Genomic DNA, 15,866 nt, shown 5'->3' on the forward strand with positions numbered 1-15,866 from the left:
TGTAATGATGTCACAACTATTCAGTTGACATGAAGACCGTTTAATTCTGGCCATACATTATTCTCATAAACATGCCTTTTTTTTCCTCAATCTGACATGATATAAACATGCATTCTGATGTTATCATTGTGCTCTGCAGTCCCTCCTGTCATCCGCTCAGAAACCCAAAAATACACGGCACCTGTGGATTCCTCGGTTACACTGCAATGCCAAAGTGATGGCCTCCCTCTACCTTCTGTCTTGTGGCTCAAAGATGGGCATCCCCTGAGTGAATCTGTACGTCAGCGTGTGCTGGGTTCAGGCTCCCTACAGATCGCCTTCATCCAGCCGAGCGATACGGGAGGCTACACTTGTACTGCTGCCAATGCTGCAGGAACAATGAGCCTGGAGATGAGCCTTACTGTGCAAAGTGTGTTTGCTTTAATTCCTTATTTTCTTCCTGTGTTATTGTCAATTTAATCATATTCATTGCTGATAATCAATCGCTGCTTTGTTTGCAGTCCCTCCCTCCATTCTTGGTCTAGAGCAGGAAGTAGTTGTGATGGAAAATAATCAAGCTCAGCTGGCGTGTGTGGCGAAGGGCGTCCCTCCTCCGACCTTCTCCTGGGAGAAGGACGGTGTTCTTCTAGGAGAGGGCACTGGGGAGTACACCATTTTGCCCTCTGGGGAGCTGGTTATTGATACTGCTCAGGTGAGCCCCATAAGTCTGTATTCAATGTACTGTACTGTGTATTAAATGCTCCTCTCTCTCTCTCTCCTTTCCCACCATCCATACTAGCCTGGTGATGCAGGCAGTTATACATGTGTTGCCACCAATGAAGTGGGTCAAGACAGTCAGACAGTGACCCTGTCTGTTCATACTCACCCTACCTTCACTGAGCTGCTTGGAGATGTCTCCCTTAATAAGGGAGATCACCTCCTGCTGGCCTGTGGAGTCAGTGGCATCCCTCTGCCCCGGATTACTTGGGCCTTTAACAACAACATAATTCCAGGTACAAAAACAACATCTTTGTTATTATTATGACACTTATTAATCAATGCTACGATTCCGAATGTTCTTTTCCGTGGCACATGACTGAAACAACCCATCAAAAGCAATCATACTTTTGAGTTTTAACTCATTTTCAATCCTTCTAATTTGTTGATATGATAGTTCATTATGACCACATGAAAGGCCATAGTGAGTTGGTGATAGAGAGAGTGAGTAAAGAGGATGCTGGCACTTACACCTGTGTGGCAGAAAACACAGTTGGAACCATCAAGTCCCTGGGATTTGTCTATGTCAAAGGTGATAATGCACAATGACTCACTAATGCAGCTCACAACCTGATGACAAACAAGATGTGCCTCATACTTTCTTTGGTCTGTGTTCAGAGCCTCCCATCATTGACGGGGACCTTCACTCCAATCGCATCGAACCTCTGGGAGGCAATGCCATCCTGAACTGTGAAGTTCGGGGAGAACCACTGCCCACCATCCAGTGGAGCAAAAATGGAATAAACATGCAGATTAACAACCGCATCCGTCAAATGGACAACGGTTCTCTGGCCATTTATGGCACAGTGGTAGGAAAGCACATTAGATACAGTATTTTATAGCAATTACAGGTGGTCCTCGGGTCACGATTGAGTTCCATTCCTTGACTGTGATGTAAGTCGAGTTTTGGTGTAAGTCTAAATTACGGTATATTGACTCTTACGTCACAAGCACTGTACACAGAACACATAACTGACATAAAAACTGACGTAAAACACTAAATACAAACATTAAATTACGCTACTGTTATTATTGATGCTTTCATAGGAGCATCCTTTAACAGGCTCAAAGATACTGCAGTGACCTGGCCGTTACGTGTAGCGTTATAAAGAGTGTAGTGAGTTCCAAATGTCTTTGAATGTAACGTGTTCTGGCTGTGTGTGGGAGGAGCATGGCTCAGTGTGGAGAGACACGGAGGAGTTTTCTGATGTTGTTTTAGAACGGTTCAGGCGACAGTAGACTGTTTTCTTTTTGCAATAAAGAGATTGTTGATTGGCCACCTCCTTGTCATCAAGTCCGGGTAGACGTTAGATTCAAGAGTTTTATTGTCATGTGCATGGTAAAACAGCAGTTATACCATGCAATGAAAATCTTATTCTGTTCATACTCCCAAGAAAAGAAAGGAAACACAAGAAAGAATAAGAACATAAGAAACATAAACACATAAACATATATACCAATAAATTAAGCAACAACAACAGAAGAGACATTAATACAAGCAAATAATACAAATAAATAAGTAAATAAATAAATAAATAAATAAATAAAGTGCTATGAGTGTGTGCGTGTGTTGCGTGCGGCGTGTGCGAGTGCTTCGTTGAGAAGCCTGATGGCCTGTGGGTAAAAGCTGTTTGCCAGCCTTGTGGTCCTGGACTTCAAACTCCTGTAGCGTCTGCCTGACGGTAGGAGTGTGAATAATGAGTGTTGTGGATGTGTGCTGTCCTTGATGAGGTTGTGTGTTCTTCGTAGGACTCTAGATTTATAAATGTCTTGCAGTGAGGGGAGGGCTGCCCCAACAATGTTCTGTGAGGTCTTGATCACCCGCTGGAGTGCCTTCCTATCACGTGTTGTACAGTTACCGTACCAAACAGTGATGGAGGCGGTAAGGACACTTTCGATAGTTACAATACTATCTTTATCCTTATGATGGTCCAGTCCAGTGTTGAGAGAAGTGTAGGAAAGTGTGAGAGAAGCGCGAGTCTGGTGTTTACAAAATGACAAAAACGCCGTAAACCGAGGACCACCTGCACAATGTAACATCCTCGGTCAGTAGTGCATTTTGTGTGTGTTTTAATTTAATTTTGCACAGAGTGAAGATGCAGGCAATTACATTTGTGTGGCAACAAATGATGCCGGTGTTGTCGAAAGAAGTGTTACGCTCACTTTACAGAGTAAGCTTCGTATGAAAATGATTTCCATGTTTGCCCGTTAGAATCATGTGTGCTAAAGACCAAACATATGAATTATTTTCCAGGCGCACCAACTATTATAGTTGAGCCTGTAACATCAATGGTGGATGCTGGCACTACAGTGGTGCTCAACTGCCAGGCGGAGGGTGAGCCAACCCCTTTTATAGAATGGTCCCGCCACGGGCGTCCTCTTTTGGGAAGGGACCACTTCGCCACTCTGTCTAATGGCTCCCTCAGGATAAACAATGCCCAGAAGGAGGACACAGCTGAATATGAATGTGTGGCTAGAAACTTGCTTGGATCGGTATTGGTTCGAGTTGGGCTCACTGTTCAAGGTAAGTTCTTCCTTCGTAACTTCTTCTTAACCAAGTGGTGTATTACAATCACAAAAACCTGACATACATTGACATGTTTCTGTTTTTCAGTCCATGGGAGTTACTCAGAGTGGGCCGAGTGGGGCCCTTGCAGTTTGACCTGTGGCGTTGGTTCTCAGAGGAGGCAGAGACAATGTAACAATCCTCTGCCTGCCAATGGAGGGCGCCACTGTGCAGGATCAGATGTAGAGACACGTAATTGTCAAGGGAAGCCTTGTCCAGGTAAGAGACTTTTACTTTACATAAATACAACAGAAAATGCAGTAGTAAAGATTTATGCATCTCCAGTTGACGGTAAATGGTCGGAATGGTCTTCATGGGAGGAGTGCTCTCGTAGCTGTGGTCATGGCAACAGAACAAGGGTGCGGACTTGCAGTAATCCACCAGCTCTGCACGGTGGAAGGTCATGTGAGGGGAGGGCTGTGGAGGTCATCATGTGCAGTGTCCGACCTTGTCCAGGTAACAACCACAGCGTTTGCCCCTCACAACGTAGGATTGTAGGCCAACAAGCAACAGTGTATAGCTATGATGAATTACTGACTCTTTATACTAATACAGTGGCAGGTGGCTGGGGGACTTGGCTACCTTGGAGCCCATGCAGTGAAACCTGTGGGAAGGGTATGCAGTCCAGAATCCGGCTGTGTAACAACCCCCCTCCAGCATTTGATGGATCACCGTGTGAGGGCACAGACACTCAAACACAAGTGTGCAAGGAGAGACCATGTCCTGGTGAGAAAGTCTTTGTTAGGTCAGCAACATGTGACAGTGATGGACTGTAATTGACTCAACAAATTACTGTATTCGCTAGTGGATGGGAAGTGGTCATCGTGGGTGAGCTGGGGAGCCTGCAGTGTTTCCTGTGCGGGTGGGACCCGACAGAGAACACGCCTCTGTGCCAGCCCTGCCCCGCAACATGGTGGCAGGCAGTGTGAAGGCAATGACGTACACATTGACTATTGTAATAGTGACCCCTGCCCAGGTGAGATATCATCTGTTTCGCGATGTGTAAATGTGTTACACAGTTGAACCAATTTATGTCAACAACCTGACAAGTTGACAAACTCATCAAGTCCTGGGGTCTCTTCTATAAAGCTTGCGTCCTCACAAAATAGGGCCGAAATGTTGCGCACGCCGTTTTCCACGCAAAGTATGTGTGCACCGGTACGGCACCTGTGTAGCTGGCGTGCACGCTTTTTGAAGACATGGCAAAAAGGTGACGTACATTTTAAGTGGTGAAGTGAAATCATATGTTAGAAATAAACATGCAATGGAAGCCAATAAATATTTATTCATAATTGCATGAAAACATTATGCCGGTATGGACTTAAAAACATTTGTGGAAAGTGTTGTTATTTTACATGACACTGATGGATATCATTTGTCATTTATGATAAACACTGTTGTCCGCCAGTGTATTATCCGGGATAAAAGATACAAGAAAAACACAATGCAGCGCTTGAATGTTTCATCATTTTATTTTATAATCATGATAATATTATGTGTTCAATGAATATTAATTATAAAGGTTGTCATTTAAATACTTCTACAGTATATGGTTTAAGTTTACAAGGGACAGCGATAATATGTCCTCAGCGCTCAGTTTCTCCCTTTTCTTTGGACAATTTATCAAAAAATAAGACAGTGATAGTCGAATAACACTCCTCCGAATGGAATTGAATTGAATAGTTGATTATTCTAAGACACCGCGAGTAATTAATGTAGCAGCTCTGTCAGTATGAAATATCATATGAAAGAATCAAAAGAAAAATATGCACAAATGGAGGATAGCGGTGTCACCAAACTTCTATAGGTTGAAAAATTCTTTATTCTCGCCCATTCTCACATGTCACAAGTAAATGGCTATTTGCTTGGCTTATGTCGACGTGAATCAGCCGATCCAACGTGTGTCGACTGAAGCAGTTTCTACTGTATTTTACTTTATTTCTGTGGTTTACGTTTTGTTTATTCCATAAGTCAATGGAAACTGGGGTCCATGGAGCACCTGGGGAAGCTGCAGCAAGACATGCAACGGAGGACAGATGAGGCGCTACAGGACATGTGACAATCCTAGACCGGCCAGTGGTGGCAGAGCATGTGCGGGCTCGGATGCACAGATACAGAGATGCAACACAGCCACATGTCCTGGTGCGTTCATTCATTCATTCAACATTCTGTGATTTTAGGATGATCAAACTGTGACACTTGTGCATTCTGTGTTATGGCAGACCAGGCTCTGATAAACAACTTCATGAGTTCATGTGACAATTTTTGTGTTGTTTCAGTTGATGGTAACTGGGGATCGTGGCAGCCGTGGGGAGAATGCTCTGCGTCATGTGGAGGTGGCGAGAGGACACGCATTCGACTCTGTAATAACCCTTCACCTAGCAATGGTGGTCGTCAGTGCCCAGGAGACTCCTCCCAGCTTTCCAGGTGTAACATTGAGGCCTGTCCAGGTAAGGCATGTGGACCTACAATCTTGCTGCAACAGTCTTAAATGTTGTATCTTTATCAGGTGGGCCCCAAATGGCACGAGGCAGCATTATAGGGAATATCAACGATATCGAGTTTGGCATTGCCATACTGAATGCCACTGTCACAGACACCGAATCTGGCAGCAAATTCATCAAAGCATCCATTTCAAACATCCCACGATCATTAGGTCAGTTCTACAAACAATGATCAATATTATGTCACCACATAGGACACACAAATTGACATGCCTCTGTCCTCTCCCTTTCGTCAAGGGCCTGCAATGAGGAAGCTCATCTCCATCCTAAATCCCATCTACTGGACCACTGCACAGGAAGTAGGAGAGGCCGTCAATGGGTACACGCTAACACGTGGAGTCTTCAGGCGAGAAACACAGGTGGAATTTGCCACAGGTATGAATACGTAAACTCACGCAAACACAGCTACTATTGGAGAACTGACATTTCAGTGCAATGAGTGATTGTGGGGATTAAGAGGAATAATGCATCTAATTGTGATGATAGGTGAGATTCTGAGGATGACCCACATTGCCCGTGGACTAGACTCAGACGGAGCATTGTTGTTGGACATTGTAGTGAACGGACATATCCTGCAGCTGCCTTCACATGTTGACATCAGCATCAAGGTACACGCGTGAAGCGAATCTTAGGGCCTGTCCACACGGGAACGTGTTCAGATCGAAATGAAAAAGTATGTTATTGTTTCAGCCTTTCAGCCACACGGCAACGGCGTTCTGGGTGATCTGTTCCCATGTGCACATCACTGTTTACTGATGCAACACTGTGTTTCAGCCCACCCAAAAACAATGTAGGAGCGTTGCCGTGTGGACAGGGTCTTATAATTGTAGTTGTATTATGTAACAATGGGCAACTATGCTAAATCTTCATATACCTGTACACCTCTCCTGCCAGGACTACACAGAGGACTACATCCAAACAGGTCCGGGCCAACTCTACGCTTTGTCTACTCGTATGTTCAGTATTGACAGGGAGAGTGTGCCTTACTCTTGGAACCACACCATATCCTATGACGTGTCTAAGGGCAAGATGCCCTACCTGGTTGAGATGCTTCATGCAACAGCCATCAGCGCTCAGTACCACGCCATGGAAGAGCTGCTGGAGTACAGCATCCAAGCTAGTATCAGCAAGGGTAAGAGAACAGAAGGGCAGGGTTAGTTTTAGGGCTGAGCCGTGTACCATTTTTAGATGAGTATCCGTTACGGATAATGCATTTTTGCATCAAGTACGAGCATGAAACAAGTACAGCTGGTGATTATCCGTACTCGTGCTGAAGGAAAATCGGCATTGGTAACCACTTATGTATTCACTCTTCGTGCTCTGTGATTGGCCAGTTACACACAGCGACCGCCCTTCCCAAGACAGACTTGCTGCAGGCTGCAGCCAGAGAGGAGCCGTGCCATCACGTATGTGGTGCAATTGGCAAAACAGAGTTGAAAATGGCTCCTGTCACGTTGGTCACTGCCTCCACTCCAGACATTTTTTTTTTAAGTTTTCCTCAGCTTGCCTCTATTTCAGTTTGTATCTAAAGTTACTTGGTAAACATGTTTTGTATTGTACGCTGTGCATTTGACAAGACAGAGCTGTGAACGGTTCGTGTCACTGCCTGTGTTTTTTTTTCCTGTCTGCTTGCTTCTAATTTGGCTGGTGATATAAAGTCATTCGGAAAAACTTGCTCGTAGTACTGAACGTGGTGCTTTTGAGAAAAATACAGTGAACAAGGCTGACAGATTATTTCCCTGTTTTCCATCACTGGATGGTTGCATGAATCACCAACTTCCATTAAAAAATAATTAAATAATAAAGTCTTACAGATCACTTACACACATACACAGTACGCATATAGCTGAATAATAAACAATAAATATAACAACATCTGATCAATCCATGTCAATTTCAGACTTAAAATGATGTACAGATTTAAGCCCCACCCATTTTTGAGTAAACCACACCCACTTTTGGTTTATGCCCCGCTCACTCAGTGTACAAATACGGATACTGATCATTTAGATGGGTGAACAGATACAGATACAGATACAGACACAGATAGTGGTGTACTCGCTCATCCCTAGTTAGTCTTACTTTACCTTAGAGATGAAGTGGCTCCTAACCTAGTAGCATACTTGGCTTTCTTATTTGTAGTTTTACAGTCAAATGTAAACAGAGACTATTTGTCATTTCAGGTGATCGCAGCAACCAGTGTCCTCATGGGTTCACTTTGGTCTCTGCTGGGCCGTACTGTGAAGGTGGGTGTTTCTGGCATCATTTGTCATCTATGACTCTTTTGTACATCACTTCAGACTTTAAGTTGCATGCAATCTTGAGAATGTTTTCTTTGGTAACGTATTGTTTATGCACTGCAGATGAGAATGAGTGTGAGTTTGGGAACCCTTGTTCTCATGCGTGTCACAATGCCATGGGCACCTACTACTGCTCTTGTCCCCTCGGGCTCACCATCTCAGCTGATGGCAGAACGTGTCAAGGTATACATTTAAGGCGCTATCCACACGGAAAGGTTTTAGGTCAAAACGGCAAAGTATTTGATCATTTTAGCCTCTCATCCACACGGGAGCGGCGTTCGTTTTTAAAACGGCTTCCAGAATGGGAAAATCTGAAAATGCCGCCTTGACGTTTCCGTGAAGACAGGCAATACAAGAAAAATGACGTCACCGACCCACCGCCGCCTCATCGCCGTCACTATACCAGAAGCGAGCTTTGACGACAAGCCAACGTAATATCTGAATATTTCGACGGACATGACTCACCACAGTCGACATTCTCCTGATATTGTGTTGTCTTATACTCCATAATGACTCACAGAAGGAATTCCACTTCTCATAAGTCTTGATGTGCCTTAACAACGGACTTATGCGCATGCCTTCTTTCTTCTTCTATGGTTTGGAGCGTCACGTGCTTCTGTCTGCGTGCCTCTTCACAGCGCCAAATGTAGGTGTGCCTTGTGTATTATATTGTTTTCACTCACTGATGCATTCCCGTCTGGATGCAACTACAAGTACTAATCCAGCACAGTGTGGACGTGACTTTTTTTCAACACGACAAAAAAAAAAAATCCCAAGAACGTTCCCGTGTGGACAGGGCCTAAGACAGGCATATCACTAGTGTTTTCGTGTCAGAGCGAGTTACTGAAACATTTTTCCCCGCCAGACATTGATGAGTGTTCACTGGGTGCAAACGTGTGTCATGATGGACAGGACTGCGAAAACACCATCGGATCATACCGTTGTGTTATGCGCTGCGGCCGTGGATTCCGGAGAACAGCCGACGGCCTCAGCTGCACAGGTATGAAAACAGTTAGAGCCTTTCATTATGAATTGTTTCAAGTGTGGGATGCTGAAGTCCAGCTTTTTACTACTCTCATCTTTCTTGCTAAGATATAAACGAGTGCCAGGAGTCCAATCCATGCAATCAACAGTGTCTAAACACGATTGGTAGCTATCGCTGCGCCTGCGAGCCTGGCTTTCAACTCAGGAACCGACGCTGTGTTGGTGAGTAACGTCTTTTTAGTCTGCACCAAACATAATAAAAGTAGGGATGCACTATTTTTTTTTCAAGCCCATACCGAGAACCTCCTGCTTCTCCAGACCGATACCAATGCTTTATCTATCTATTATTATTTACATTTAGATTCAACTGTATTTTGTGCACACCTGGAGGTAAGAACGACTCAAACAAAGTTGGATTTGACAAACTGTACTTGTTTATTTGTCCTCACCATGTCATGACATCACTACTATTAACAAAACAGAAAAAAATAGGCCCTGGGCCTTTCTTTGCGTCTGGCTTTAGGGCAGCTTCTTTGGCGGTGCCAGCGTCATTGTGGGCTTTTGGGGCGCCGACGTGGCGATGCAGCCATTTAAAAGGGTGGCTGGTGGGTGTTACTGCGTTGAGGGTTGATGGTTTTTTTTCTCGTTGCGAAGTATTTGCGGCGTGTTTGGTGCAGCCAGCGTGCAAGGTGTCTGAGGCAGAGGCGCGGTCCCACATGACTGACGCCATGTTTGTGTTTACAGCACATCACACATAGGAGAAAAGGTTTGCTCATTTTAACCCACCTAGAGCACAGTACGGGTAATCTCTCCTCATCTTAGCATTTTTTTTTAAATATCAGTTATTGGAGCTATTTTTTAATTTTAGCGGATTTATTGAAACAACGTCATAGTTCCTCGTATCAGCCCCGATAATTATCAGTATATGCCGCAGCAGTCCTTGCATGAGTACTCGGCCCGTTGGTCGTCTTATATTTGCTGCAGGAATAAGCAGGCATCAGTCAACTGGAACAACGTACTCTTTAGTCTTAAGGAAAACGTATCATAAAGAAAAAACTTCACAAAACAAGTTAACTTCCAACTGGTGGTCATCATGAGGTGTGAGAGAGCACATAAATAATGCAACTCAAGATCTCAATTCTCAGCAAGAATATTGTGGTTCACATCTTTTTGCAGAGTCGTGCAGCCCTACTGGACACTGTACTACTACCTGAATACTGCCTTTTAGTGAAGTCCAACCATACTGTAATCCTAGTGATACGGTTGCCAGAAGTCATGCCTAAGTCACAAATGGACAGTCTGTGTTTTAATAAATTCTGGTAAATCACACATTTCAGTGATTTTCAGAACTGATGTCTTTTCTCCCTTTCACCCTAGACATAAATGAGTGCAGACAGAGGGTTTGTCGATCCGACCAGCAGTGTAAAAACACCCGTGGTGGTTACAGCTGCATTGATCTATGCCCTGGTGGTATGACCAAGGGTGCCAATGGGACATGTGTAGGTCAGTATCAATTGTTTTTTGTGTTACAGTAAGTAGTTAGTGTTCTTTGACTTACACCACACTCTGTCATAGATATTGACGAGTGCAGAGATGGCACCCATCAGTGCAGATATAACCAGATCTGTGAAAACACCAGAGGTAGTTACCACTGCACGTGTCCACGTGGTTACAGATCTCAGGGAGTGGGTCGGCCTTGTGTGGGTACGTACTGCATCATTGTCTCTTATACCAATGTTTCCCATACAGTAAAATAGATTTGCCGCAACCTGTTCTCATAAACACATTATAATGGGACAGTCTGTGAATGTAGCTTGCTGTTACAATGCAGTGCAGTAGGTGGCGGTATGCATCGTAACTCAACTTCTTAAAAGCCTTGAGCAACAAATCTAGAGACTTTTTCTGGTCTTTTAAGAGACTCTGACATTAAAAACACACAGCCTCACAGGGGCTCTGTCTTGTTTGTGACATAAAAAAACAACTTAATTTGGTTTGCTTTTCATGTTTTTTGCTCACTTTTTATCCCATGCACATGGCAAGTGATGCAAATTTGACGATATCATGACCCCCACCACTACCACCACAAATATATTGCAGTGCTGTGGGAAACACTGTGTTCATACAAATACAGTATTCATGAAAGCCACATTTTAGCAACATTCAAAAGGATTCATTTACAACGATCGAGCAGTTAATACCTTAAGTTAATAACATGTGCAAACATGATGAGCGGAATATATGCAATATATGTTAGAGGGATCATACAGTATATTTCAATAACTGCTTTGTGCCTGTGCTACTTTTTACTTTTGTGTGCCTGCAAGCTCACTCCTGTAAGAACACACCATTCTGTTGCTGTCTGCCATCTAGTTTAGACACCGCCGCTTGCTTCCATGACTCAAGTGCTGCCAACTAACCCTTACGCTCAGCATTACAGCTGTTTAAAGATGCAATGCATGGTGCCATGCACTTTTTTATACAGGTGTTGGAAAAGGTATATGGAAAGATTTCAAGAAGGTCTCTGAAAGTTAGGGATGTCCAAAGTCCGGCCTGGGGGCTATTTGCAGCTCGTGGCACATTGTAAAAATAGAATTTAAGAAGAAAACAAAAAAAAAATAATAATAATAATACCAGCAACAGCAAAAATTGAAAATCAGCAGAACTTTCACAAGAATAAATGTAATGTGTTGTAATCTAACAAGAAGTCATAATTTTACAAGAATAACATAATATTCTAAGAAAATAATATCATTTTAGTAGCATAAAGTTGAAATATAGTTGAAATATTAATCTTATATAATATATAATATATAATAATATTATTAGAATTTAAAAATATATTATATTATAATAATCTCACTATTATAATATATACAATAATGTATTATTATTAAAGAAAAAAGTTAGAATGTTAAGAGAATAAAATCTAAATATAGTGGGAATAAAGTCACAGTTACAAGAAGATAATTTACAAAAAGTATAGCAGGAAATAGTTTGAAAATTTAAAAAAAACAGCAGAAATGAAAAACAAAGCTGTAATTTTAGGAGAATAAAGTCTAAATATTAAGGGAAAGAGTCGTACTCTAACATCATTTTAGTAGCGTTAAGGTGAAATATTACAGAGTATTAAAGATACAACATTGTTTTTTTTAAGTTGCACTATTATGAAAAACAAACTAAATTAAAGTTGCAATTTTTGGAAAATTAAGTTGGGGAAAAAGTTATGATGACAAAAGAATATGATGAATATGATGAGAAGTCATCATATTCATCGATTGGCGTAGCCTGTGTCAAGCGCAATAGGAGACGCGTCATTTTATTGGCAACCCTACGTGAGACAGCAGAAATGTATACATTTGCGGCCGCATGCCGCAAATTGTTTTTTGTGATCAGCTTTGAAAGTTTTATCGGCAGATTTTTTACGGAAATTGGCAGATGTTGATCAGTGGCCGATCGATCGGAGCGTCCCTAGTTTTTATAATGGATTTATATCAATAATACGCATTTTCACCGATGACAAAGCTGAGATGCAGTTTTTTTTTAAATATATGTAACTTTTTAGCATCTGCGTGTGTTGCTTTACAAAATATCAAAGTGGGCCCTTGCATCCTTTCATTTTTCAGTATGTGGCCTTCACTGGAAAAAAACCTGACCTAAACAAAGACCAGCACCTCTTTCGTTTCACATTTCTGTTACTTTCTTGTTCAAATCTGTTCCACTCCTGGTGTTGCTTTAGTAACAGCACAGTCCAGCCTGTGACTTCATTTAACACGTTTTGTCTTCAGAAGTCATCATTTTCTCCTTTGCTCCTTGTAGAAGAACAGAATGATTTTTTTAATCACAGTGGGAACTTGATGGATCATTTTTGTTTTTTGTTTTTTTATTATTAGAGATGTAGTAGCCAGTAGTAGATGAAGTAGCCAAATGTGTGCATAGTTTCAATACATTTCATGTGGTATGGAAATGTATTGTACTGTGGGGTAACCGATGTATCCCCTTTCCCCCCCCCCCATCCTCATCTCTCCTTTCTATTTATATGGCCCGCACCACATTTCTTTCATTTCTCTCCTCACAATCTATTCTCCTCATTCATTCCAACATGGCTTACTGTATGTCCTTATACTGCTACTCCTTCGTTTCTCCTCTCTCTACTCCTGGTGCTGGTCTTTCTTTGTGTTGAGGGCAGATATAAATGAATGTGACAGGCTTCCTCAGCCCTGTGCCCACCAGTGCATCAACACTCCTGGCAGCTTTAAGTGCACCTGCCCGCCGGGGCGCCACCTACTGGGTGATGGCAAGTCCTGTGCTGGGCTTGAGCGCCTGCCGAGTTACGAGAGTTACTCGTACGGCTTCCGAACATCCCAGTCCTCACCTGAGCGCAGACCCCACCAGCGCCTCTACCACAACTTGGCCTCGCACAGCTACCACTCCTACAGGGGCCGTAGCCGCAGGGGAGCCCCCATAGACTCCTCACAGCAGAGACCCCCAGCTTGTCAGGAGGGGTTTGTGTCCAGGGATGGTCGCTGCTTAGGTAACTATAGAGTGTAGGCAGGGTCTAGGGGGAGACACAATGCTTCACTGCGGATGCTTCCATCATCCTGGGGTTTATTCATTATGAAGACACTAACTAAATGGTCTGAGTTATTAAGTAAAACTACAAAATCATTCTGTTAGATTTGTCATGAATGTTCTATCATTTAACAAAATTAGAAGCCATGCAAAAGCAATTCCGATTTCCAAATCAGAGCATAAAAATACATGTAGGTTTCATTTTTTTTTTTTTGGTGTTATAGAGTAATCCCTCATTCATTGTGGTTACCATAATTGGTTCCAGATCCGACCATGATAACTGAAGTTCTGCAAAGTAGGATTTCTTATTTATAAATGGAGTATTTTGTAGTTGGAGCATAGAAAACCTGTTTACTACCTTCTAAATACAGTTTTTAACATTATTAGAGCCCTCTAGGCATGAACTAACACCGTTATAGTCACTTTTACACTCGTATTACTCAATATAGTAAACATAATAACAGGCATTTAAGACATAAATAAGACTCGTGCTCGTGTGTGTTGCTGTAATTGTATTCCGGTGACGCGAACAGGAAGGGGTTGAGTTTTTAGCTTGGTGTGGGTTTATTTTGTGTGTGTTAGGGATTATTTTGCCTCTTGTAGGATAATTAAAACCTGCAATAAAAGCCTGTTGTTCTGGTGATCAAGTCTGGTCCTTATGTGTCTCAATGAACATTACAGTAACGTTACTGACATCTAGTGACCAGTGTAAAATACTACATCCCAGCATTGTTGAATGTGTCTTCTGAATGCCTTCTATTTGTATTTTAGTTCTTATGTTTTAAAATGCTTAATTTAGGCAAAAAAATACATAAAATGTGCTACAAATATGCATATATTTTGACAAATAATAGGTTGTCAACCTTGAAACAGCATGATTTATTAATATAAGTTTGAAAAACTGTGATAGAGTGAAGCCGCGGAATTCGAAGCACAAAGTGTGTATTCGATACCGACAGAAAGGTTTTAATTTAACCATATACAGCAGATCCCCGCTTTTCACGTTGACGTTCTCCTCCGATTTTTGATCAAGATTTGCTATAAAAGTAACTGTTGTAATTATTGGATTAGATTCAGATCCATCGCCCTCCCCCTCTCTCTTCAATTGCCATTGTTCATTCCCAACACAATCCAGGTTTAGGCCCTAAATATGCATCACACACTTATTAGACACATTTAAATTATAAAATGTACAGTTACTCACCACTAATGAATGATCATGTAAGATGATTGATGAACAGATGGAATTGGAGTCACGTTGTAGCCAGTCATAGCTATGGTGCGTTCACGGACCACCAAACAAAGTGTGAAATCTCATTGTTTGTGTTCCAGATATCAACGAGTGTGAGGTGAGAGATGCCTGCCAACACGAGTGTATGAACACACCAGGGAGCCACAGGTGTCTTTGCCCAGCCGGTTACCACCTCATGACTAATGGCAAGACATGCCAAGGTGGGTGGCGGGGACTTGCCTCACGTCTGGACCACCACATGCCTTTGTAGCACATAAAAAGACATCGCCTTGTGTATTTGCAGATATTGATGAGTGTCTTGAGCAGAACATCCAGTGCGGAGCCAACCGTATGTGTTTCAACATGAGAGGAAGTTACCAATGCATCGACACACCTTGTCCACCAAACTACCAGAGAGAGACCACCACAGGGTAAATGTGCACCATATTTCACTGGTTTTGTACAATTTTGTGCAAAAACAGAGCTTTTTTTAAAAGTTACATGCACATGCACCATGGTCAATTATACAAATGAGATTCTCATCTAGATCCCCCCTCCCCCCAAATGACAACCATAGATAGATTTAAGTCCTGTGGGAAACACTGAATATGTTTAATAGTTTATTTCGAACATGCTTAACAAAGAATCAACATCAAGAAACTGAGTATGAATACACTATGCTACTAAAATTAGTTTTTTTTCCCCTCATATTATTATGAGTTTATTCTCACAGAATTGAAACTTTTATCTCCTTAGAATTTTAACTTTATTCTTGTAAAATTACAGCTGTTTTTTCCATTTCTGCTGTTGTTTTTTTAAACTTTCTCCTTGCATTTTTTTTCTTGCAATTATGACTTAATTTGCATATTTTTACCTTATTCTCGTAACATTATAACTTTTTTCCCAACCTAATTTTCCAAATATTGAAACTGTTTTGTTTTCATTTTTTCATGTAA

The 15,866-nt window shown here is 42.1% G+C and overlaps 1 protein-coding gene across 8 annotated transcripts in view; it reads left to right on the forward strand.

Moving 5' to 3' along the window:
- Window positions 1–15,866, forward strand: part of hmcn1 (hemicentin 1) — a 146,904-nt gene that overhangs the window by 128,118 nt on the left and 2,920 nt on the right. For 7 of the 8 annotated variants that reach the window (XR_008572707.1, XM_054789955.1, XM_054789961.1 and 4 more), the window contains 26 exons: window positions 140–409; window positions 501–691; window positions 779–992; window positions 1,154–1,288; window positions 1,375–1,565; window positions 2,846–2,927; window positions 3,011–3,280; window positions 3,371–3,541; window positions 3,608–3,778; window positions 3,878–4,048; window positions 4,128–4,298; window positions 5,294–5,464; window positions 5,602–5,772; window positions 5,832–5,978; window positions 6,064–6,201; window positions 6,313–6,434; window positions 6,721–6,958; window positions 8,010–8,072; window positions 8,190–8,309; window positions 8,992–9,126; window positions 9,219–9,332; window positions 10,488–10,613; window positions 10,686–10,814; window positions 13,297–13,641; window positions 15,012–15,131; window positions 15,215–15,341. Coding sequence is in view for 7 of the 8 variants with exons in the window: in XM_054789955.1 (XP_054645930.1) it covers window positions 140–409; window positions 501–691; window positions 779–992; window positions 1,154–1,288; window positions 1,375–1,565; window positions 2,846–2,927; window positions 3,011–3,280; window positions 3,371–3,541; window positions 3,608–3,778; window positions 3,878–4,048; window positions 4,128–4,298; window positions 5,294–5,464; window positions 5,602–5,772; window positions 5,832–5,978; window positions 6,064–6,201; window positions 6,313–6,434; window positions 6,721–6,958; window positions 8,010–8,072; window positions 8,190–8,309; window positions 8,992–9,126; window positions 9,219–9,332; window positions 10,488–10,613; window positions 10,686–10,814; window positions 13,297–13,641; window positions 15,012–15,131; window positions 15,215–15,341 (4,303 nt within the window). In the remaining variant the exon portion in view is untranslated. The remainder of the gene's footprint in view (window positions 1–139; window positions 410–500; window positions 692–778; window positions 993–1,153; window positions 1,289–1,374; window positions 1,566–2,845; window positions 2,928–3,010; window positions 3,281–3,370; window positions 3,542–3,607; window positions 3,779–3,877; window positions 4,049–4,127; window positions 4,299–5,293; window positions 5,465–5,601; window positions 5,773–5,831; window positions 5,979–6,063; window positions 6,202–6,312; window positions 6,435–6,720; window positions 6,959–8,009; window positions 8,073–8,189; window positions 8,310–8,991; window positions 9,127–9,218; window positions 9,333–10,487; window positions 10,614–10,685; window positions 10,815–13,296; window positions 13,642–15,011; window positions 15,132–15,214; window positions 15,342–15,866) is intronic. The other variant, XM_054789958.1, reaches the window with a different exon arrangement.

The sequence above is a fragment of the Dunckerocampus dactyliophorus genome, chromosome 10 (genome assembly GCF_027744805.1).
Source record: "Dunckerocampus dactyliophorus isolate RoL2022-P2 chromosome 10, RoL_Ddac_1.1, whole genome shotgun sequence".
Taxonomy (NCBI): Eukaryota; Metazoa; Chordata; class Actinopteri; order Syngnathiformes; family Syngnathidae; genus Dunckerocampus; species Dunckerocampus dactyliophorus.